General features: G+C 43.0%; 1 protein-coding gene across 1 annotated transcript in view; it reads right to left on the bottom strand.

Annotated features, from left to right (window-relative positions):
* The window catches only part of LOC144769171 (extracellular calcium-sensing receptor-like), a 143,443-nt gene that overhangs the window by 77,819 nt on the left and 41,321 nt on the right, over positions 1 to 24,303 (bottom strand). The window contains exon 4 of the mRNA XM_078653187.1: positions 795 to 811. Within this exon, the coding sequence (XP_078509313.1) occupies positions 795 to 811 (17 nt within the window). The remainder of the gene's footprint in view (positions 1 to 794; positions 812 to 24,303) is intronic.

Raw genomic sequence — 24,303 nt, 5'->3', positions numbered from 1 at the left:
AGCTGATCTAGGATTTCTTTTACCTGTTTTTTAGCTTCTTGCTTAATTGGGTACTGCCTCTGTGCAGTAGGTTGTGATTTTAACTGGATTTTGTGAGGAGGAGAGTCCTCATCCCATCCTACATGATTTTTATATAAAGCAGGAGCTTGAGCTACTGCCCACTTTCTGGCAAGTGTGTATTTTTTATGAATTGGGATATGATTTGAGAAGGCAGGCATAATTATTTCTTCGCCATGAGGGCACTCCCTGACAAACTCTGGTGGCCAGTCTTTTTCAGCTAGAAGGATGTCATAGCCCTTGGAGAGATTATCCCAAAACAGTCCCCTTATTTTTCTAGTCTTATCCCCTTCTATACGTAAAGTTATTTCATATATTTTATGAGGTTTGCTAACTCTGGTGTCTGCAGTTTCCACTTGAAGATATTCATTCGTGTCCACTGTCTCCAGATGATTCATAAGGACTTTGCGAGCTATGCTCACTTCTGCGGCGCTGTCTAGCATTGTCTGAGCCCATTCTCCGTTTTTCAGTTGTGTCCTCAGTATTCTCGGCAATGTTAACTACCTTGATACTGGCTACCTTCTTTTTTGGAAATTGTAATTTCTTTTTTAGCTGAGCAGGTTCCTTTTCTTTGGACTTGGCGTGCTCTTCTCTTTGTTCTGATCGTCCTCTTCTTTCCGATTTCTGCGAGGAAGTCTGAAAAGATTGAGAGGGACGTGTATCAATGTCTTGATATCTATCAGGCTTCTTTATATTATCCCTATTTCTAAGGTTATATCTTTTACCAGAGGGGTCACTCTGGGGTGACCTGTGTCTTTGGTTCGGAGATTTTTCTCTTCGCCTAGGAGACCTTCCTCTGGACTGGAATTTCTTTTCTTTAGGATTGGATTGTTTGTTTCCATCCCAGCTCTTTTTCTGTGATGTTGAATTATTATTAAAAAATATTTTTTCAGGACTTTCAATCAGTTGAGGTTTTACTGGTATTCCACCTAAGCTATCTCTACCTAGTTCCTCATAGGATTTTTCTATAATTCTGGCAATTTCAGCTGGTTGGTCTGCTATATCTGTCTCCTTTAGCCTCTGGCAGATCGCCACGTTTGCTGCTTCTCCCTTTATGTTGGCTAATAATATAGCCGAGACCTGCTTGAAGTCTTTTAGTAATTTCATACCAAGAGTTAAAGCGGGCTCTGGACCATATTCGTCCTGAATTTGTTTTAGCACCTCTGGTATTACCGAAATAGATGGAACACCGTGCGTTTTTGTGTAGATGGAAGCAAAGACTGTACCCCAAGTGTCACAGTCCTCGATGTGTGGTGCGATTCCCATTGGAAGACAGATAGTCAGAATCCTGTGTTTTTCTAACGGGGTGGTGTCTGGAAACACAGCCTCTATTTGGGTGATTTTTTGTGCTAACCAGAATGGTATTTGTTCCCGTTTAGCTGGTACTTTACCTAGGCAGGATTGTATGTTCTGTGGTGTAATTTTATTTGTGTTCCCCTGATGAGGGGTCAGCTGTGGAATTTTAATTGCTGGTTGAATTGTTGAAGTCCGCATCACATATTGGACTAATTTGTCTATGTAATTTTATTAATTGTTTTAGCTGTGTTACAAGCTCTGCTGCAGACATCCCATTGATGTCTGGATGTGGTGTGTATCCGGCTAGGACCGGCCACGTTGCTCCTGGTCTTCCTAAAGGACCGAGCCTGGTGATGTGATTATTGTGTTTTAGGGCGCCATTAAATAAGAGCAAATGCTCTTGAAATTTAAGTGGTACTTCCACCTCCTCGAAAGGAGTGTACTCTCCAGGAGGTTCCTCTACTTTGTAATAGTGGAAGTACTTTGTTACAGCATTTGCTGCTGGAAAATGTATCCATGAATAGTATACCTCTGTCTGCCGATATTCGTGTGCCTCAATTACGAATATGACTGTACCACCTCTAGGTGTCAGTCCATTTTCTATAAGTTTTAAAGTTATAGATTTCCTTTTAATGACCGGGATGAGTATTATATCCGGGTCTGCTTCTTGTAGTGCAGTATCAGCTGCTGCTATTTCAGCTGCTGATCTAACTGCCTCTCTTTCTCCTTCACTGTCTGACATTGTACTGTCCAGAAGGTTATTTTGTTTGTTTGCAGATCAGGTTTCTTATGGAAACAAAGATTAGATGCACAATGTTTTGGAACGGTTTATCCTTCAACGTTGACTAAACCAAGTACCATACATAGGAGTTTCCTCCTGCGAGGTTTGGCGGATATTACCTTTCGCACACTCCAGACGTCTTTGGAGTATTTATGGGAAAAGGGGTCTGAGTGAGAAAGCACGACTGAGTTACTCTAACTGTCTTACGTTAATTTTATCGCCCTTCCAAACGCGTTGGGCGCCATGTAGTGTAGTTCCTATTATCCCAATAGGCTCTGACAAAAAGTCTTAGGCAAATTGTTTAATCATGATCTTAACTTATGGTCTGTTTTTGGCCTATTTTTAAGGGTTTCTTTTATGCTTTTTATCTAGTAATGTTTTAAACTGAATTTACTATGTATGTACGCTTTTTAAGATATTTTTTATGTCGAAATAAAGCCTATTTGACTTGACTTGACTTGGAATAATACCTTCAATAGTATAGGCCTAGACCAGACGTTAACTAGGTCTACTACTGTCGATATTAGACTTAAAGTTTTGGGTTTGCCAGCTAGCTCAGAGTTCACTAGAAACTTTCTCGAATAGGCAAGGAGGAGTTGAACCTCCCTGGATAGACAAGAAGGGATTTAGTTTCTGAAAACCATAGAACATGACAACTTTGCTCTCCCCTAATCAAGAGTGTATCTCGAGAGTCGTGTGAAAACAAAAGGCAAGTTATTTTACTCAGTCAGTACGTGCATTCTTAGTCTCATCAGATTGTAGAGAAAAGGAAGAGACGGGCGTGTTCAATAAAAGATGTTATTTATTGATCAGTCTCTTTTCTCATACAAGAGAAATGGATCGATATTATTGCAATACTTATGGTTAAGTAAAGTGCATACATTAAGAGCAGAAGTATAAAATAATACTGTAAAAACATTGATATGGTTTCTAAGCCATATGAAGGTTTAAAATGAATAAAATATATTACATACACATATACATTTGACTAATCGTACTCAACTGGTGTTTCTAGCTACGCCTACCCCGTGTACCTGACCTAAGCCTAATACGTGGGCGGGAATAGAAAGTTACAGTTTAAGTTAAGTTTATTTTTGCCAAGTGTCTGACTAAAGAATTCTCTTCGAGGGGTTATTCAGTTCTGTACCTGGAATCTAGGATGGATGAGGGATGGTATCTCTCGTCTCTGGTCTCGATATTCCAGGCTGCCTGCGAGGGCTACCCGGAAGCGCCGGAGCTGGATTTCTCGGCAGGAGAAATGGGCAGCTGCTCGTTCTCAGCGCGTCAAGAAGGCGGGGCTGCGCCAGCGGGGTCTGCTCTGCTCTGGGCTTCAGCAAGTCTGGCTGCTCCGTCCTCGTCACCACCGCGTGTGTTTGCATAGGGCAATATCGGTAATATTTATACCTTTAAGGTGCCGAGATTGACGTAAGGATGGACATAGATACGTCAATAAGGATGTCATACGACCAGGTCGTTAGCACATTCTTTTGCTGAAGTTCTCGGTGAAATCAAAACAATGGCCGCAGGGTTTTTTCCCAGGTTGTCATAGGTTTGATTTGTTTTGAGAACTCCGTATGCCTTATCAGGGGCTGGAGGAATATCGCTTGTCTAATTAGATGGCAAGCGTTATGACCTAATCAGATAACACGTTACTGTGCCGTAGTGTGGCTTTATCAGATAACGGTTCCTGCATCATGGGGGTTTTTCTGCCTCATGGGATGGCTGCTAGTTAACTTGTTAGTTTGCTAACCAGAATAGGGTCAGGAATAGGGGGATCGATACAGAACCTATAGGAATACATCACAACACTATTGGCAGAAAGGGAACATTTCAGAACGCATAATTGGCAGTGAGGAAGATGAACCAGTCATTGTTCAAATAGAGTGGCCCTGGAGTGCAAATCACCTCTATTCAGCCTACTTCTATACAACCACCACCTACTTGAATCTTCTTAAAATCCAAATAACCACCAGAAATAAAACCCACAATTGTTGCAGCCTGCCCTAAGCACCAGTATACACTGCCTAGCCCACCACAAATTCACCTTTCTTTGGCTCTATAAGAAGGCACTTCTCCTGAACTGGGTTTGTTTATAGTTGGACCGAACGAGAAAGACGTTGTTGACTTCAAAATATGCCCCAAACCATCCTATGAATGATGCATAGACTGCTGGCCCCTAAATGCAAATTTATTTTTCTGTAATTAGAGGGTTTGTCGCAGAAAACAATGACAAGTGTGACAGAGGTGTTGCAAAACCAGCCACAAGCCCACCAAAGAGCCAACTCTCAATAGATTTGAGGGATTCAAAGAGTAAAAAAATACTGGCCTTTTCAAGGGGTCCCCCACAGCAGAAATGCACTTCAGGTAGCCTATAGTAACATGGGTGTCTTGTTGCCTGGTGTCACAGTATGAAGTCTCTAGAAAAATCTACAATTTCTCTTTACAAACCCTTTATCAAAGAAATCTTTCTTAGCAGACCTAGAAACGGTCTTGGTCTCAACAGAATCCCTGAAGGCAGTAGGCAATAGGCAATAAGCAATTGCCAATGGACAAATGGTATTGCTAAGAGTCCATCCAGCAAACAGGTAGAACAGAAAGCAGGCAAGGAGCAGAGGGTACTGCAGTAGCTGCTGAATTAAAATAAACATGTTTGCCTGACCTGCACCAGCAATAACTGTTACATACCGCAAGCCAATCCACCATAAATCTACAGTCCAATGGTCAGGATGTAGACCAGAATCCAAAATGTGGCAGGTGGGAGATGGGAACAACATCAGGGACAACGAAGAATGCCAGGAACACCTTACAATGACCAAACAATACAGTGACCAGTCATGAGCTAGGAAGAGTGCTCCTCGGTGTACACTCCATTCAGCTCTTGCCCTCCATTCTCCCTCCTCCACCGCACTGTCTACCAGCATTTGGTGCCAACCATGTTTTTTGCTTAGATTCATCTCCGCATTGCAGGTCTTCAGGAGATACTTCTACTTCTTGAGATCACACCTCTTTGAACAATGGAAGCAACCCCCCATTGTCAGATCATTGATGGTGCCCTTACCCCTCTTTGAGGCATCAGTTTCCTGCATATCAGAACAGTTGCTTTGCCCCTCTTCTTTCCTTTAGGTTAAAGCTCTATTGTTATTGGTTGCCCAGGTCTCACTCAGTGCATCCAGTTGCTGGCTTTCATGGTGGAGGCTGCAGGGGAGCCTCAAGGTTCCGTAAACCTGTCAAGCTCCCTAGTGCCTAGCAATCTTCAGCAGCTAGTGCAGGAGCCAACTCCTGGGCATCCCTCACCCCACCAGACATAAGGACAGGGGAAATGGAGGTGCATGGACCTGGACTGTCCCTGTCCTAGCACAATGTGAACAGCTAATTAATAGATGCAGATTGCTCTCCTTACCCTTCCTACCCATGAACTGGGTCATTTGCTGTAAATTGCTCCTTTTGTATGGAGAGATATCCATTCCCTCTACTGAGGAGCAGAGTAAATAACTTGGCCCAGCAGGCAGGAAAAATGCCTGGAATCTGATTATTGGCCGAGACTGCATCTCCTTGATGATAGTTAAGAGAAGGCTTTAATTAATTGCCACCAGTACTGATGCTTTTGAAAAGCATTTGTCAGCTGGTAGAAGAGTCAATTTCTCTATCAAGAATCGCATAAAGGTGCCAACAACATACTGGAAGAATTCAATAACAAAGTCTAGGAATGGCTTCAAATCATTGTGTGGTATTGTATTGTAGTATTTTCATAGCACTTAATATCATTATGTGAGGCACTGAAGAGCTCGCCTAAATGGGAGCAACTTGGCCCATGTAGGGTGTGAGTTTAGTAGGAAGTGTTTCTATGTCGTATATGATGACCACCGAGGTGCGGAGCGGGATGGGATCCGGGTAAGTCGACATATTACGGTAGAAGTAAAATTAAATAAAAACATAAATAAAACCACTTAACTTGCGCTCGCCGCATTGCTGAGTCGGCGATGTGGTGAGCGCAAGGTAAATGGTTTTGTATTTTTGTTTTATTTAATATTACTTCTCCTGTTGTATGTCAACTTAGTCAACCCCCACCATGCCCCACCGCACCGCTCTTACCTGTCAGCTGTTACTACCATGCACCAAGCCATCACATTACTGCACTTTTGCAGGCCCATTCGCATATGGTGGAATAAACATTTAACAATGTTAATGATGAAGCACCTGGTTTGACCAAAGAGTACATGTGTGCCACTATGCAAGATCCTTGATACAATCATAGGTTGTCTAAGATTTGGAACATCAGCAAAAGTGATAGGAACTTAAGGGGCTAATTAATATGTAGTCGCAAATGACTCCGACTGTCGATCGGAGCCGTTCCAACCGCATTGTAATCAGCCGGTCAGATTCCTTTTTGGCCGAGCCGCTACGATGGAGTCGGTTAGAAAGGAATTCAACTAGTATTCTGACTGGCTTCCATCGGGCTCGGAGAGCCCACCCACCCATTGGAATGCTTTCAGTAATCCCACGGGCAGCTCTTTCCACCCTTGGGATTACGATGTCGAACAGACACAGCCTTTTTGTGGCAGCCTTTCCGACACAGAAAGGCTGATGGAACTCGACTTTCTGGGTCCAAGCAGGGCCCCCTTTGGTGCGCAGCCTACAGTTGGAGGCAGAGGGGGCATCTGTTTATGCCCCCCGGTTGATCCCTGCACCTCGTGGCATGCACATTGCGGTGCCTGCCACGGGGTCCAGGTATGAAATGCACTTTGAATTTTTACAATGGAAGCATGCATTCTGGGTGGAGTGCATGATCCTATTTCCAAGTATAGGTATGCAACCGAAGTGTTCGGTTACTTCCTTATTAGACAGCTCAGATAGCCGACTGGGCTCAGTTGGTTCTTTGACCGAGATAATGTCCTCCGCCCAACATCGTAATAGGGCCCTACGTTGAAAGATTGCAATTTTGCAGGTAAAGAGGATCTGATGTGTTGTCACAATACCAGTGCACATCACTGGTAACTCAATAGTCTTTTCAAACCACACTATCTGCTACAAATCCAATACCTGAAGCATTGCTAGAAACATCAGTTGCAGTGGGATGGTTGATAGGAGTTGCACAACTTACATCAAGCACACAGATGTAGGAAACCAATGAGCAGAAAATGCCAATTACGTCAACATACAAGATGTTGCATGAGCACTTGGACATTACATGGGTTGTATATGGGTGTTTCCATGCTACCACCCATGCCCTTTGTTGCAAAACCATATCTACAAGCAATAGTAGACAGTGTTTAGTGGCAAAAGTTAATGCCATTTCAAAGGCGTTTAGAGGAGAAATGTTTTTATTTCTCCTTGCTTTTAAAATTTTGCATGTGAGCTGCACTGTGCAGCAACATGCAAAGTAGGAAAAGTTTTAAAGCATGCTACCATATAGTGTTTTGTACTGGAAGGGTACCCTTCCAGTACAAAACCAATAGTAGACTCAGACACACACCCTAGCACTATGGCCTTAAAGTGTGTGCCTGGCGCAATGAAGCTCGAATCAGCTCCAACACTAGGGAGAGGGAAGGAGGGAGTCGTATCTCTGTAGATATGGCAGTCTCCTGCTCCCGCCCTGTCATGCAACGCAGCTCAGCATTCCATGACTTTTTTGTAGACCTGGCCCTAAGTTTCTAAAAGAAGAAGTTTAAACAAATTGCATATTTTCCCGCAGTACCTTATGCCAGGCCTTATAATGGGACATCTGGGTGCTAAAAATAATGGTCAATGATAGGTAAGGGTGAGGTAGTGTGTATCTTTCTTTTTTTAATCTATGCCGTACCTAGCTGCTGTCTTGTACATGGGTGTATAATAGGGGTGTGTGAAATGTGTGTCGTTAAGAAACATTTGGCGAAAGTACGTGTAATTACACGAAATGCAAATTCATTTTTTAATGTTATATTTTAGGGCAAAATGCATCTTCATAAAGATACATTTCACCGTAAAAAACAGGAGCTCATGTTCTGGCCGTTCGCATTATGCCAACGTGCTTGTGATAACATTTTGCAGAAAATTGCATAAATATGTGATGTAGCATAATGGTATACTTGACTTTAGAAGTGTAATGTGAAATTACTGAAAGTATGAGAATTACACCTGTACAATTAGATTTCAGCCGGGCCTAGCGTATAACACATTCTTCATACTGTACCTATAACTTTGCTTGATTTAATACTTGGATTGATTTTGTGTGAGAAAAAGATGGGCTCCTTGATTTAGTAAATGATTCTGCCTTAAGGGTACAGTTGTATTGATTTATGCTGCCCTTTTGTCTTAGATTTGCCCCTAAAATCCATGTTGCAGAATCAGTTTTCTGGTTCACCTACTTCACTTGAAATAAGATGCATAATTTTCATTGGTGTCCTCTCTGTTTGAACCTGTCAGAGAAGCCAATTATTCCACTTACCAAAAGAAAGTTTCTGAAGCAATGGCTGCTCACAGTTATTGGGGGAGCACAGGTTTTGAGGTTGACCGTCACACTGCACTGATCGGGGGGGGTTACTTCTGAGGATAGCAGCAGAATGTGGCATCTATTCTCTGAGTACGACCACTTAGTGGTGACTTCAGAGAGCAGGGCAGTGCATAGCTATAATTAGTGGAAAGGAACTCAAGTGACATGGACATAATCAGATTTACAACACTGATTTCAGGAGGGTGAATCAAAGGCCCGTAAATGGGTGGCCTGGCACAGTGGCACATGTAGAGAAAGTTAGAGAGAGAATGGTGAAACCTCTTTGTTCTTTGTGAGGGACTAATTTGGGCTTCTATCGATAGGTAGGCAAAACTTCTCTGGTATACCAGAGATGCTATTAAAAGTCAATCAGTAAAACAAACAACTAAACTAATAAAGAGAGTACCAATAATATATTTCACAGCAATAATTATTTATATAAACAAATGTTAACCTCCTTTCACCACTCAGAAGAGACTGTCTGCCTCAGTAAACCCTAAAAAACACACATCTTATTTCATTTTGGACATTTGTAAAGCGCCTGGAAGTACGCCCACCGGCGTGTCCCCGCGCTATGATAAGTGAGAGCTACTGTCCAACCACCCTCCAGAGACGCCTACCTACTGAACAGAAGAGTTTTAAGTTTTTTCCTGAAGATGGTTTCGGACGGTTCCAATCGCAGATTCAGGGGTAAGGCGTTCCAGTACTTGGCAGCCAGGTATCTGAAAGACCTCCCTCCCATTCGTGCTTTTCTTACTCTTGGTACCATCAGAAGACCCGTGCATGAGGAGCGGAGATTACGCGTGGCTCATACCAAGTCACCAGGCTCCTAAGCAAAGCAGGAGCTTTACCATTCAGAATACGATGGCATGTGGAAAGAGTTTTGAATTCCACCCTGCTTGCAACAGGAAGCCAGTGAAGTGTCTGGAGCGCTGCTTTGGAGGGAGATCTCCTAGGGAGCCTCACTACCAAGCGAGCAGCTGCATTCTGCAGCACCTGGAGGCGTCTGATGACCTTTCCCGTGGCACCCAGATACAGCAAATTGCCGTAATCAAGGCGGGATGTCACCAGGGCATGCACCAGCGTTCGGCGAGCTGTAATAGGGAGAAGATCTAACACCTTTTTTAAAATTTTCAGAACGCCGAAGCATACCCCAGCCACTCGGCCAATCTGGGTGTCAAAGGTCAGGCCAGCATCCAACCACACTCCAAGATTCCTAGCCTCCTGACATGGAACTGGAGTTTCCCCCAAGCAGGGAGGCCACCAGGCCGACGACCAAGCAGCAGGCGTCCCTCCCACAACTAGCACCTCGGTCTTGCTACCGTTGAGTTTCAAACAGTTGGCGGACATACAGGTTGCCAGGTCTTTCATGCAATCCCTGAAATTGTCCGCCGCAAGACCGGGGGTACGTGAGAGGAAGATAGCCATCTGTGTGTCGTCGGCATAGGACACTAAGCGCAGACCGTATTTCTCAACGATTGCTGCCAGAGGGGAGACATAGAGATTGAACAAGGTTAGGCTCAGGGACGAGCCCTGAGGCATGCCCTGGCCCAGCCCAATCTCCCTCGAATAACAATCACCCAAACGAACTTGGAAGCATCTGTCAGTCAGGAAAGATCTTATCCACCCAAGCGCTGCTCCTGAGACTCCTCCTTCATTCAGACACTGTAGCAAGATGGAATGTGCTTCAGTGTCGAATGCTGCGCTAAGGTCCAATAGGATCAAGGCCATAGTCTGGCCTTCATCCACACCCTGTCGCAGAGCCTCTACCGCCATAAGAAGAGCTGACTCCGTCGAATGCCGGGGGCGGAAGCCAAACTGAGAATCGTGGAGCAGGGAGGTTTCGTCCACGAATTTCATCAGTTGAAGGTTCGCTATTTTTTCCGCTACCTTCGCCATATATGGCAGGAGGGAGATCGGTCGCAAGTTCTCAAGTTTTTCAAAACTGACATTAGCTTTCTTTTGCAACGGGAGTACAATTGCTTGTTTCCAAGCAGCGGGAACAGTCTGCGTCTCGTAAGAGGTGTTTAATAGATGGCGTATGTAAGGTTCAAGAACATGCAGACTTCCCATCAGTCGTCTGGGCGTAGTAGGGTCCCTAGGTGAGCCAGATTGTATAGACCCGCAGATGCGGATGAGATCCTCAGTCGGGGGGGGTGGAAAAGCTGGACAACCGCTGTTTCCCCATTACCTTAGTTGTTCCAAAAGGCTTAAAATTCTGAATTGTCTGCTGAGGAAAGGCGGCGTAAATTGTTGCTACCTTTTTAGCAAAGAATTCTGCTATGCGGTCGCAACCCTCCACCGTACAGAGTTCTTCAGGCACCGCTGCAGGCTTCCCTACCGAGAGTGTTTTATAGATTAGGAACAATTCTTTAGTGGAATTTTCGGCTTCCTTAATCCTACTGCCAAAATACAAAGTTTTGGCTTTCCTAATCAATCTATGATAAATACGCCTTTTAGCTGTGTACTCTACTTTCGCATGCACAGTGAGGGCTTTCCTCCCTTGTCTTTCTGCATGCTTACATACTACTTTGGCTGCTCGCACCTCATCATCATACCATGGTGCCGTGCTCTGCACCCGGCCACCCACTCTTGTTATACCGAGTGGGGCCACCCGGTCCAGGGCCTCCGTGATAAGCTGATCAAAATTGGTGTTTATGGCTTCCACTCCCACTCCCCCTGGGTGACCTTTCTCAATGAGGACCTGATTGAATTTGGTTTGAGAAAAGTTCACCCATCTCCGTCTGGGATGTTTAAAGACAGACGGTACCACCGGCCGAGCTCCCTGAGTATGAATCAGAAAGGGTATCAGGTGGTGATCTGACCAGGGGATGGGGACAGGGTCAAGAACTTCTACCTGTTCCCAATTAGCGAAAATGGGATCCAATAAGTGACCCAGTTGGTGAGTGGGCTTTTTAACTTTTTGCTCAAAGTGAAGTGCTTTCATGGCTTGATGGAATTCCCTGGCTACTTTATCTACGGGATCATCTAAATGGAAATTGAGATCACCCAGTACCAGATATTTATCAACTCGCACTGCAGCCTCAGTGACGCCTTCGAGTAGGCTCTCACTGAATCTCGCTGCAGTGCCAGGTGGCCTATAGATCAGTAGGCCCTTCAGAGTGTAGTTGCCATTGACCGAGATGGAGAAGGCGCCGACTTCACCATCCACGATCTTGGCCTGCTCCAGTTGGCATTGAAGACCCTGTCTAGCTATGATGGCTATCCCGCCACCTCTTCCTATCTCCCTATCTAGCCTCAATAGGGAGTAGCCTACAGGAATAGCATCGATGACCTCGGGCATGGAGTCCTGATCTAGCCACGTTTCCGTGAGAAAGACCAGGTCCCATTGTTTTTTGCTGAGGAGATCATGCATGTCAAGACAGTGCCTGCGCAGGGAGCGGACATTCAATAAGCCACAGACCAAAGCATGTTGGTCCCTGGTTGTCACGCACCCCCGATAGAAGGCAAAGTTAAAGTAGCTACAACCTACAGTGTCCTCAGCCTTCATACTATGCAGGCATGGGCCAGAATGCGTACCACGGAGGGCCACTAAGTCCTTACGACTCCAGAACAAATGCTTAGGTGAAGAGACAGGGGGTATGGCCCTGGCCCGCACCCGGCCGCGGACGGGCGTAGACGGGCTTAACTTAGGCGCAACTTCGGCGCGCCTTCTTAAACTACTGCTTCCCAACACCTAAAAAAAAAACCTGCAATAGAACCCCCCCTTGTCTAACCCTATAAAACCCCAATCCTACCGCACCCCTTCCCAGACGTATCGCACCCATACCACCCACAACAGCCCCAACCATTCCTGGAATTAAAAGCCACTCACATGTGCCCATTCTTTCATTGTGCACTGTTATGGTTCAGGTGCCTTTTTCATTGAAAATGCAATTTTTATTTGCCTATAACTTGTGACCTTGTATACACATTTTCGCCAAATATTCATTCACTTAGCATATTTAGCTGAAGTCTGACATGCCAATCTTTGCGCACTTCTGTTTAGGGGGAAAATGTCATGGGGAAAAATAGGTGTCCACATTGTAACTGCCCTATGACATTTTGCTTGCAACTACAACAAAACCTCTGAATGGATTTATACCAAACGTGGGATTAGGGTAGAACTTGACTTTGAATTCATGCTGTTCTTGGATTGGTTTAAACCATTTTTGTATTCGAGAAAAAAGGGTATAAATCAGTGCTGAGTGGGCTTGAAATTGTGAACACTTTTATAAATATCTGCCTTTTTAACCAAAAATGTTGGCGGACTAAGATCTGCGGACATCTGCAGACATCAGGCTCTGGTTGACTAGCCACAAAAGAACAAAACAAGATGTGGGGTAGATGACTGGAGAAAATTAAGGATTTGGTCTCAAGTTTTCCACTTAGAATTCAAGAAGCGGAGACTCGAATTTCGACTCTGGAGGACCAGATGTCGGAGGTTAAAGAGGATGTCAAGGTGATTGATAAAAGCAGACGGGCACTCGAAAAAAAACTGGATGGTTTGGAAAATCATACACGAAGATACAACCTACGAATAGCGGGAGTTCCCGAAGGGTTAGAGGGATCTAATACAGTTCAGTGGGTAACCTCTTTCTTAAAGGATAAAGTAATCCCAGAATATGAAGGGGACATAACTATACACAAAAAATCAAAAGAGGGAAGCATAGAGGTTGAGATAGAATCACCCTCCTGAACAGATCATCTAAACATAAGGATTCTATCAATGTGTGGAGGTGCAAAATATTTTTAGAGATTTTATACAAAAATTTAATTGGAGTGAAGTGATAGACTCTCTCTTAAAAGTGGAAAGAAGAGAGCACATGTGCTTGTTTAAAATACCCCTCACACACTAAAAAAATCCGTTAGTGTCATGCTTCATCATAGGGGTCTTCCCGTCCCTATAACGGGGCGGGGCGTGCTACGACCAGACGGACTACGCGGGAGCACTATAATTGTGACAGAGCTATGTGTAGGTGTGTTGGTGACAAGTGAAGTGTAGGGATCTGACTAGTGAGTGCAAAAAATAAAAATTAAAAATTCCCTGGCTAGTAGAACAAATACACTTTATTGGAGTCTCTGGCTGGGAATGTTAAAAAGGGGATGTAGGTAGAGCAATTACTGACTACCAAGTCAGACTTGGTAGTCAGTAATTGCTCTACCTACACCAACACACCTACACATAGCTCTGTCACAATTATAGTGCTCCCGCGTAGTCCGTCTGGTCGTAGCACGCCCCGCCCCGTTATAGGGACGGGAAGACCCCTATGATGAAGCATGACACTAACGGATTTTTTTAGTGTGTGAGGGGTATTTTAAACAAGCACATGTGCTCTCTTCTTTCCACTTTTAAGAGAGAGTCTATCACTTCACTCCAATTAAATTTTTGTATAAAATCTCTAAAAATATTTTGCACCTCCACACATTGATAGAATCCTTATGTTTAGATGATCTGTTCAGGGGACATAACTATAACCAGGGCGCAAAATTATTTATAAATTTCTTTCTTGATTTAATGTGTACAGAAATTCAGATACCACCCCCTCTGCAGGTGCTTAAATCCCCCAAATTAGTCCATTATAAGTCATTATTATGGTTTTTCAAAAGACATCAGGCACTGATTAAAAGATACTCGCTCCCCATTATTAACTCAACAACTTTATTGTCTGGTATTCTTCCTTTAATGGGGGTACAACAAGGCTTAGATGTAGCTGAAAACTGGGCCAGGGCAGGTTTTCTTAAAGTATCTGACTTTTTAAGAAATGGAGCTTGGATTACCCCGATGGAAATGTCGCAACTAATCCAGAGGAATTTTATGTTGTTAGGGTCCTATAATATATTATATAAGTTTCTGGTGCAACTTGACACAATGCAACTAGGTTAATTAAGTCAATTAATCAATGATCTTCTAGTTATCGAATTGGATAGAAAACCTGGGGATTGGAAGCGATGTTTAGCACAGAGTAGGAGGGCGGATTTAAGTCAAAAGGCAATTAAAAAATGGCAGGAGCAGGAAAACTATGCAATGTCCTTGCATACCTGGATAACTATTAACACATTTAATTTTAGTACATTACGGGGCACCAATTGGCGCAGACTGCTATTCTTTAGTAAATGGTTGTTGTATCGTACACTTGCCTCCATCTCTAAAATGTATGTTAATTATTCAGCACATTGTTTCAGATGTTTACACCATTCTCCAGCCAATTGGTCACATGTAATGGTTCATTGTGTCAAGATTGTGAAGTTTTGGGAAGAAGTTTTTGCTTTTTTCCAGACTGAATATAATTTCACGATCATCGTAAATGAGAAACTAATTTTGCATGGTTTTGATTTTGATCTTATGCTCTCCGATCAGATAGCTAAATTACTCTATATTGCTATGGCAGTGGCTAGATCTCTGTTGTTACGGCAATGGCGCACAGAACAGATTCCATCTATGCATGAATTGTTACAGAAGATGAGACGAGTTAAGATCAGTAAGCAAATTTATGCACTCCGGGTAGGGGGATTAGAAGATTCGATAAGATTTGGGGGATATATTTTGTTTAATAAAATTCTGAGCGATTTTGAGGATTTAAGTACCGTGTTATTATGTGCTGTGTTAGAAGATTTGGATCTATAGGTAAAAAAGAAAAAGGTTTTTGTTTGTATTTTACTGTTTAAGAAATGATAGTTTGAAATGACACCAAAGGACTTCAATAAAAAAATATATTTTTAAAAAAGATGTGGGGTAAATTCCCTTCAACTCACAAAGGGAAAAACAGGATCAAATAGGAGGGCAATGGAAACACGCCCTGGTCCCTAGGCTGCAGAAGAGAGTGAGAGAGACAGAGTGGAAAAATTCAACTTTTCCTAGCTCGCTTCTAATGGCCTGGATCATTGATGAGCTTGGTAATGACAATAGAGTTTTTAAGCGTTTTAAGCTCTTCCCTTCTTCTTAGTCCCACTTGCATTGACCACTTAAGTAAAGGACTTCAGCTCCGTACAATACTTGCTGGGTATCATGGCATCATATGCCTTTAACAAGGGTCTGTGGCACATTTCTCCATGTTCTCTATTACATTTTTTCAACCCACAAATTGATGTAAAGGCTTTTTACTTTCTGGGCTTCTAAGTGCATATTCAATTTTGGGGCACTATCAAACCAAACTCCCAAATATCTATACTCATTTACAATCTCCAAATTCCTTGGGCCTAAAATCCAACTAAATCTTGTGTCTCTTTTTCCAAAACATAAAATGTGTTTTTTTCTCCATATTTTCAACTAAAAACTTTGCCTCACAGTACTCTCTAAAAGCATTTAATTTCCTTTGGAGCCCTAGCTTCGTCTGATCAAAAGTCACCAGATCGTCTGCATACAAAGACATGACACTTTTTGCCCGCTCATTCTGGGGCTAGCGCTTCTTTCTACCTCTAGAGCTGCAGGTAGATCAGCTAGGAATATGGCAAAGAGCAATGGGGCCAGGACACAACCCTGTCTAAGATCATTCCCAGTAGCTATTTTTTGTGTCAAGGACCCTCCCATGTCCCTAATCATCTGTGCCCAATTTTTTCTGTCTAGTTCTCTTACTATAGCCAGAATGCCTTCCGTTATACTGTAATTTATCAGTGTCTCCAGGAGGCATTTACGATCCACTGAGTCGAAAGAAGCGCAAAAGTCAACAAAGCAACAATATAGCTTCCCTTTTTGCTCTATCGACTTCCTCGTCACTGCCCAAAGAGCGAAGCAGTAGTCAATGGTGGAATGGCCGTCCTTGAATCCCCCCAGTTCTGCCGGTATAATTGAACAATGCTCCACCCGGACCTTAAGCCTTCCTCTTAATATTTTCACAAATATCTTTTCCCCAATATCAAACAAATGAATCTATAGCTTTTGGGGGAGTTCATATCGCCTTTCTTGTGCACCGGTCTAATTACAGCTCCCTGCTATTTTTTCGGGATAGTTCCAGGGTCCAAGATGACTAGAAACATATGCGAAAAAAATCCCTCCCGCCAGTTCAGCTTGGACTATAATATTGATGCTGGGAGATTGTCCGGTCCTGCTGCGCGGATTAGCTTCAGTTTTATTATTGAATTTTTCACATTCAATACTGAGAAGTCTGGCTTTAGATCTTCAACTAACCCACTCCAATTCTGTATCTCACCTTCTTCTATTACCTTACCTGAACAATACAATTCCTGCAGCTATTCCTCCCTTGTTGCATCTTCTACCATGCAATTCATCGCACCCACCGGGTATTCTGCCGCTGATTGTATCAGCTTCCAAAACTGAACTCAAACACATCTACTTCACCTCCAAATCTTCCTCGAGTTTACAGGATTTGATTAAAGCAAAATCTGCCTTGACCAAAATTGCTACGACTGACGCTTGTAATGTCCTTCTTAAAACTAAGTCTAAATGTCATGGTGGGCAAAACAAGGCTGGTAAAATGTTAGCCAAATATTAAAAAATGTAATCAGAGAGGAAAACTGTTGGCCCCATTTGACGTGAACATAGTAATTAGATGCTATCTTCAGATCCTAACATTAGTAATGCTTTTCAGTCTTATTACGATTAATTATATACTCAGGATACTGCGCCCTCTGAGGATGATATTGAATATTTTTATGGGGATTCCCTAGTCCCCCTTCGATTCCTAACATTCTATTCTCCCTCGAAAAAGATATTTTCCTTCTGGAAATTACTGATGCTCTTAAATCCCTAAATAAGCCAACGCACCTGGCCCTGACAGCTTCACTGTTGAGCTTCTCCAATTAGGTTCTATTAAGTGCATGCTTGCATCTGACAATTCCAGAATGTGTTCTAATATCATTGCCCTTGGGAAAAAGTATCCTTCTCCCCTAGCAGCCTTGCCACTTGATGCTGAGAAAGCATTTGATCGTATACATTAGCATTTTATGTGTTCTACCCTTCGTTGGTTTGGTTTTGGTCACAAATGTATCTCTTTAATCAAACTGTTATAAACTGACCCACGTGCCTGTGTGTTTGTTAATGGCCATCTCCCCCCTTTTTTGAACTCCATGAAGACACTAGACAAGTCTGCCATCTATCTCCAATACTTTTTCTCCAATGTCTGGAGCCTTTTCTTGAGCTCATCTAATCCAACCCTGGTATAACTGAATTTAAAGTCAACTCTCAAGAAATAAAACTTTCTGCTTATGCAGATGTTTTAATTTATATGTCTAATCCCTCTACTTCCCTCGATCCTTTTTTGCAAGAGATTACTCTATTTTCCAAGGCCTCTGGTTACAAATTAAATTTTAATAAAACCGAGATCCTACCACTAAATTCCTCTTATTATCATTATATGTTTTATAAGACCAATTTCACATGGTGTCCTCAAAAGATTAATTCATTAGGAGTCTGGTTCTCTCCCACCATACCTGATACACTTTTTCATAATTTAACTGTCCTAAAATCTAAACTCCAAAAGTTATTATCATCCTGGTCTCCCCTATTTTTCCCTTGGTGGGGTAGATTAGATACTATCAAAATGATGGTTGTCCCTCATGTTCTTTTTTTTTACTTTCTATGTTACCTTTAAGAATTCCTAATAATTAGTTTTCCCAAATAAACTCCATCTATATTAAGTTCCTTTGGAATAACAAGCTTGTTTGTATTGCCTTATCGAAGTTATTGAGACCAAAAACTGAAGGGGGTGTACGATTTCCTAACTTTAAGTTATATCCCACTGCCTTTTAAATCCGTCAGTTTTATGCTATATCTAAAATGTCCAATTGTACATTTATATCTAAAACCCTACTCTTAAGTACTCACACTATTTATTAAACACCCTTTTTAACCAAGGATCTGGTTCTCGTCAATCCTTCCTTGCATCCTCTATTTAGTACAATAAATGTATTACATTTCATCACAAATCCTTTTACTTCAAACGTTGGAAGGAAAAGGGTATTTTTTATGTACATCATCTGACTTCCCATAATTCTATTTTATCCTTCTCACAAGTGCAAGAGAAGTATGGCCTTCTTGATTCCTGCCTCCAACAATACAATCAATGAATTACTGTACTTCATACTTTATTAAGCAACAACTTTACACCTGATGTTAAACCATTCATTCCTGTGACACCTTTATATGATCTTCCTACTGACTCCACCCCTAAAGCTTCCTTTATTTATAAATCTCTCTCTTCCCCTGTCACTATGAGAAATAAATCTCCTATTGAACTATTATGAGAGTAAGATTTACCTTAATCATTATATATCCTTAAATGGAACTTATTATGAAGTAAATTATTTAAAACCTCTAAAGTGGCCAATATAACACAATCTTTATTTATTACTATAATAGAGATGCAAATACCCCTTTTTTCCTTCATAAAATTGACTCATCTATTTTGTCCTCCTGCTGGTCATGTCGTGCCTCTTATGGTACTTTGAGTCACCTCTTTTATTATTGTCTTAAAGTTATTGTATTCTGGAAAACGTTTTGGGCAAAATGTTTATTGATTTTCTCTTGTAATATTCGACTTTCTGTCCAAAATGTTTTTTTAATACTTTGTCTGCTGACTTTGATAATTTATTATCTTCAAAACCTGTTTTACTTGACCCGTTTACTGCTCTTGGTTTTAAAGTTATTTTATCATGTTGGAAAGATAACTCTAAGTTATCTTATATAGCTTGGTGGAACCTTCTTGTCATGAACATAGAATATCAACTGTTTCTTCTTCTTCTGTATCTCAGAAAGTCATTCTGACTTACTATGGCTTTCCTTTGCTAACTTCTTAGCTTCACACTCATCACCTCCTTAATAACTTATTTAATCTCTTTTCTTTTCTTTCTTTTCTTTTTCTTTGATTTTCTTTTCCTCTTTAATTCCCTTCTGTAAAAAAATGTATACACTGTATGAATACCCTTTCCTGTTTCATCTGTCAGTCAGTCAAATACACTTTATTCGATTGTTAAAATCATAAAAGGTATAACAATTTATATATACATACATTTCAAATGCAGGATAACACATGATAAACAAATTAGCAGTAAAGAGTATAATTTGCGAGATACATTGTAAAAATTACATTTCAGATAGTAAAAATAGGCAAGTTCAATGTTAATATAATCATGTTCTTGTATTCCGAGATTTTGATCTTGTTGCGGCTACCAAAAAATTAGCAACGCTAAATATAACGTAAGTGCTACCTAGAAGCTGCAGGTAAATTACAGCAGGCCTTACCTGGGTAAAGCCTTCCTTTCTTAAAATAGGTAACAAATATTTTTCCCTTTCCGCAGTAAAAAACTGGCAAAACATAGTAAAGTGCATTGTGTTTTGTACAGATCTGTCATCGCATTTACAAAATGGGGCTGACTCTGGTTTTGTCCAATTAGGATAGCTGCCCAGCTGGTAGTGGATTAGGTTAAAACGGAACTTTGGCAACAGGAACCTATGGAACGGTTTGGTGACAATGGCCAGATATGGTTCCATTGAGGGAGAATGTAGAAGCAAATAATGCGATCTAACTGTTGGCTTCATCAGTTCACTTTCCTCCCGTGCCAGTCTGGCCCCCTCCATGTAATGTTTTTTAATCATACCAATCTCCTCCCTCCTGATACAAGAAGGTGAATGAAAAAGTTCCGGGTGGTCCAACTCCGCTAAAGATCGTTTTATGTATTCCAGCCAGGGCACCCTGTTGGAATGCTATCCAAGGACATGACATCAGCCATAATAGAGTGGTTCAAAGATAATTCACTATTCAGCCAGGTCCTAAGCCAAAAAATTATTGGGGCCAGCCTCAACTTATCGGTAACAAAGTCCAAACCCACCTCCACGTGTGTTGAAAAGGTTGGGGTGGACTGAGGGACCGATAGCAGTGATCGTAAAAACCTGTTTTCCACCCTCTGGATGGTATCATCTTTTATATAACCCCACAATGGCGAGCCGTATGCTGCAATTGCTACACATTTAGAGTTATAGATCTTTAGCATTGCCTGCATCGGCCTAGCCCCCAACCTTTTAGAAAACCCCATGAGTGAGCCAGTTGACCTTGCCACGGGTAGACCTGTGGCTCTGACCTGGGGCCTCCATGTGCCTCGCTCGTCAAAGAGTACTCCTAGGTAGGGAAAAACAGCCACTCTTGAAACCACCTCCTCCTTACACTGAAAAATCATTTTTTTGCCCTTTCTACATTGGAGGCCTACTACCATAGTATGGGATTTGTTGGCGTTTATTTTTAGGTCGAGTTGGTCCATAAAGACCCCAAAGGCATCGAACAACTGTTGCAGTCCGACACCTGTGCGGGCTATGAGTACTGCGTCATCCGCGTAAAGGAGGGCAGGTATTTTAACCTCTCCAATACGTGGAAAATCACCCTGTACTTCCTCAAGATGGCTACTTAGGCCATTAATGTACATTGTGAAAAGGAGGGGGCCCAGGATACATCCCTGGCGCACCCCTTGCATGGACCTAAAAGAGGACGTGCATCTACCCTCCTTGGTGACTCTAACTTTGGCAAATAATTCATGATGTAATGATGCCATAAAGTTTACCAAGGCTCCATCTATACCCATCTTCAGGAGGATATCCCACAATTTAGATCTATTTACCAGGTCGAAGGCCGAGGAGAGGTCCATAAATGCCAGAAATAACGACCCCTCCTTGGCTACAGTGTATTTTGCAAGCAAAAGATGTAAATTTGAACACTGCTTGACCGTGCCTCTCTTCTCCCTAAACCCATACTGGGCATTAGCTATGCCCCCACTACTTTCCACGCTATCCCTTAATTTTGTTAAGAGGACTCTTCCCAATATTTTAATGGCAGAATCTAGGAGGGATATGGGTCTGTAGTACCCTGGGTCCTGCCTCTGGCCTTTTTTGAAAATTGGTACTATGACTGAGGTGTCCCAGGAAATAGGGATTACTTTACCATTAGCGGCTGTGAAAACCTTGGATAGCACTCCTGCCCATAATTTTGGAGAGTGACGATAAAAATCTGCAGGGACTCCGTCTGGGCCTGGTGCTTTGTTTTTTGAGGTTTCTAAAACGGCTCTCTCGACCTCATCGGTAGTAAAGACTAGCGGAACATACTCAGAGGTAGTTGCTTGGGGGCCCTGTGACCCAAGTGATGAGTCTCCGTACACTTTTTTTAAATGGGCAAGCCACCTGTCGTCAGGGATGACACAATCCATAGGCATATTTTCCTGGCCAGAGAACAGGGGCTGGTTTATCACTTTCCAAAATTGGCTACTATCCCGCATGACATCGGCTGAAAGAAGCTTCTCCCATGCGTCTTGCTTAATACCCTCCTTGCGCTCTCTGATGGCCTGCTTATACTCCCTCCTTAGGGCGGATACAGCCTCCCTATTTCTAGGTTTATGTTTTAAGGCTGCTAAGAGGGCGCTATGTGTTTTGGAGCATTTAGAGTCAAACCATCAATGTTCTTTGTTGCCAGTCTTCCCCAATTTTACTGCCAGCTGGTTTGAGATTTGTGAACAGATTTCCTCATAAGCCCCCAGGATTTCGCGTTTTTCTGCACCAGGGTTTTGACAAATTGCCACAGCACTTTCAATTTTGGGGAACAAAGCCTCATAGAAGTCATCTGGCACCACATTAGCCCACTTGAGCCGTCTACCCTGGTCCACCACTTTTAAGGTTCCCACCCTAGGTTTAACAGAGGGCGGCATGGGGCCCATTGAACCACCCCAGTAAACTTCCAATAGGACGGGATTGTGATCGCTGAAAGGGGAAATTAAGGTTTTATATGAGGCAACACTGTGTGAGATCGTTGAAGACACAAATATATAATCAATAATGGATCCTGGGTCCGACCCTTTAAAAGTGTTACGCCTCGGTCCGCCTGGACCACTGGCAGGTTCCAACAAATTGGAATTGGCTAATAACTCCTCTAATGCCTCTCCCCCTTTACAGTGCTCAAAGTGCATAGTGTCTGAGCCACTCTGTCCCAAGTGATCAGTTGTACCGCATAACAGAGTACATGGGTGAATATTAAAATCGCCCATAAGGGAGAAATCGATATTAATATGTGTATCTTGACTGACCTCTGACAAAAGTTGATCCAGGGTACCAAAATTATCATTACTATTGTCCTGGGATCCTGCATTATAAAAAATAATAAAAATAATCTTCTGGGTTGGGGAGATCACCCTTTCCACTAACAAGAGGTTTGGCGAAGGTTGATTAATTACTTTAAAAGCCCCCATAAGTTTTAGTGAGAAAAGCAAGATGAGGCCACCTTTGGCTCTGCCCGCAACACTGGGGGTAGCGGGCACCACAAAGCTCGAGAACCCATCTAAACAAAAACTAGGTGATGTATCCCAGGATTCCTGAAGGGCAACAATATCATGCAAGGAAATAAAAGTGAGCCATGCCTCATCAACCCTTTTTGTTCTAACACCCGCCACATTCCAACTCAGTAGCCTACATACTTCCAGGGAATCAGAAGTGGGACTAGAATCTTCACCTAAATGTACTAATAGTGGTGCAGGTAGTCAGTCTGTGTCCTCTAGCCCCGATAGTGAGGAAAAACGGTTGCTAAGGACCAGCCCACCTCCATCAGATGTACCTTGTGTATTTCGGCCAGCGGGTGCGTGCTGTTGTGACTCAGGGGGACTAAATCCAGTATGTGTCAGTGGGCCCGCGCCCACTGATATTTGCTGGCGAGGGTTTTTCAATCCTTCCCTTACCTCCTTTACCGGTTGCGGCCCTCTCCTACCCCCTATAGGAGCACAATGAGGTCCGTGTGGCCTTGATGTGGCAGGGTAAAAGAAGCCTAAAGGCAGCGGTCTTAAGTGATAGTTGCTCGAGACTCCAGATCCGTCCCAGAATAACCTGTCAGCCACACCGGCCCTATCAAAATTAACTATCACACAGCCCCCCTGCACAATTTTCGGAACCCTCCCAATCCACCCCATCCTATTGGCCGAGATGATCCTATTGGAGATACTGCTCCCACTACATGAGTCCGTGCACCAGGCTTGTGCCTTGACTATAAGGTCTCTTGCACACTCACGCTCTCCTGTTTTCAATGGGGGAGTACCCACAAAAATTGCCACTAACGGGGCTGCTTCTGGGGGTAGATCTCGGTGAATGTTACTACCCATGGAACTAATCTCTGTGGTCAACCTTTGTGGCACCCTATGGTTTTCCAGTTGGATGGGAGGTGGTGGGGCAACCACAGGATCAGCAGACGGTACGCTAGCCCTGGGATCCCTTGTTGAACTTCCTGACCCTGTCCCACCAAGGCCCTCATTGTGTCTTTCCAAGAACAAGTTGTGTCCATCAACCATTTTATCAATAATTGCACATTTCTTAAGAAGACTCTCCAAACAGGTATTTAGAGTATCCACAATGTCCTTCGCGATGCCACAAGAAGCAGTTCGATCCGGGCAACAAGCGCCTCCAATTGGTCCCCAAGGGTATTAGTGGAAGTACTAGTGGGCCCTAGCGAGTGCTTAGTTTTCCCCTTTTTGGTCTTCAATGATGGGGCACCAGGCTGTGGACAGGTAATAATTTGTGGTAACTGCAGGGGGCCAGAGGAATTACCCGCATTCGTGATTGGTGCGGCTGCTGGCTGTGTAACAATTACCAAAGGTTACAGCGGAATAGCGGGGGTAGTGAGGACCTCCCCACAGGCTGCTGGGTCAACAGAATCCGCTGGTGTTGGAGTGCTAAGTGTATTGGGTGGAGTGACCCAGACCCAGTTCATATTCAGCATTAGCG

The sequence above is a fragment of the Lissotriton helveticus genome, chromosome 7 (assembly GCF_964261635.1).
Source record: "Lissotriton helveticus chromosome 7, aLisHel1.1, whole genome shotgun sequence".
Taxonomy (NCBI): domain Eukaryota; kingdom Metazoa; phylum Chordata; class Amphibia; order Caudata; family Salamandridae; genus Lissotriton; species Lissotriton helveticus.
This window is presented reverse-complemented; position numbering and strand designations above follow the sequence as displayed.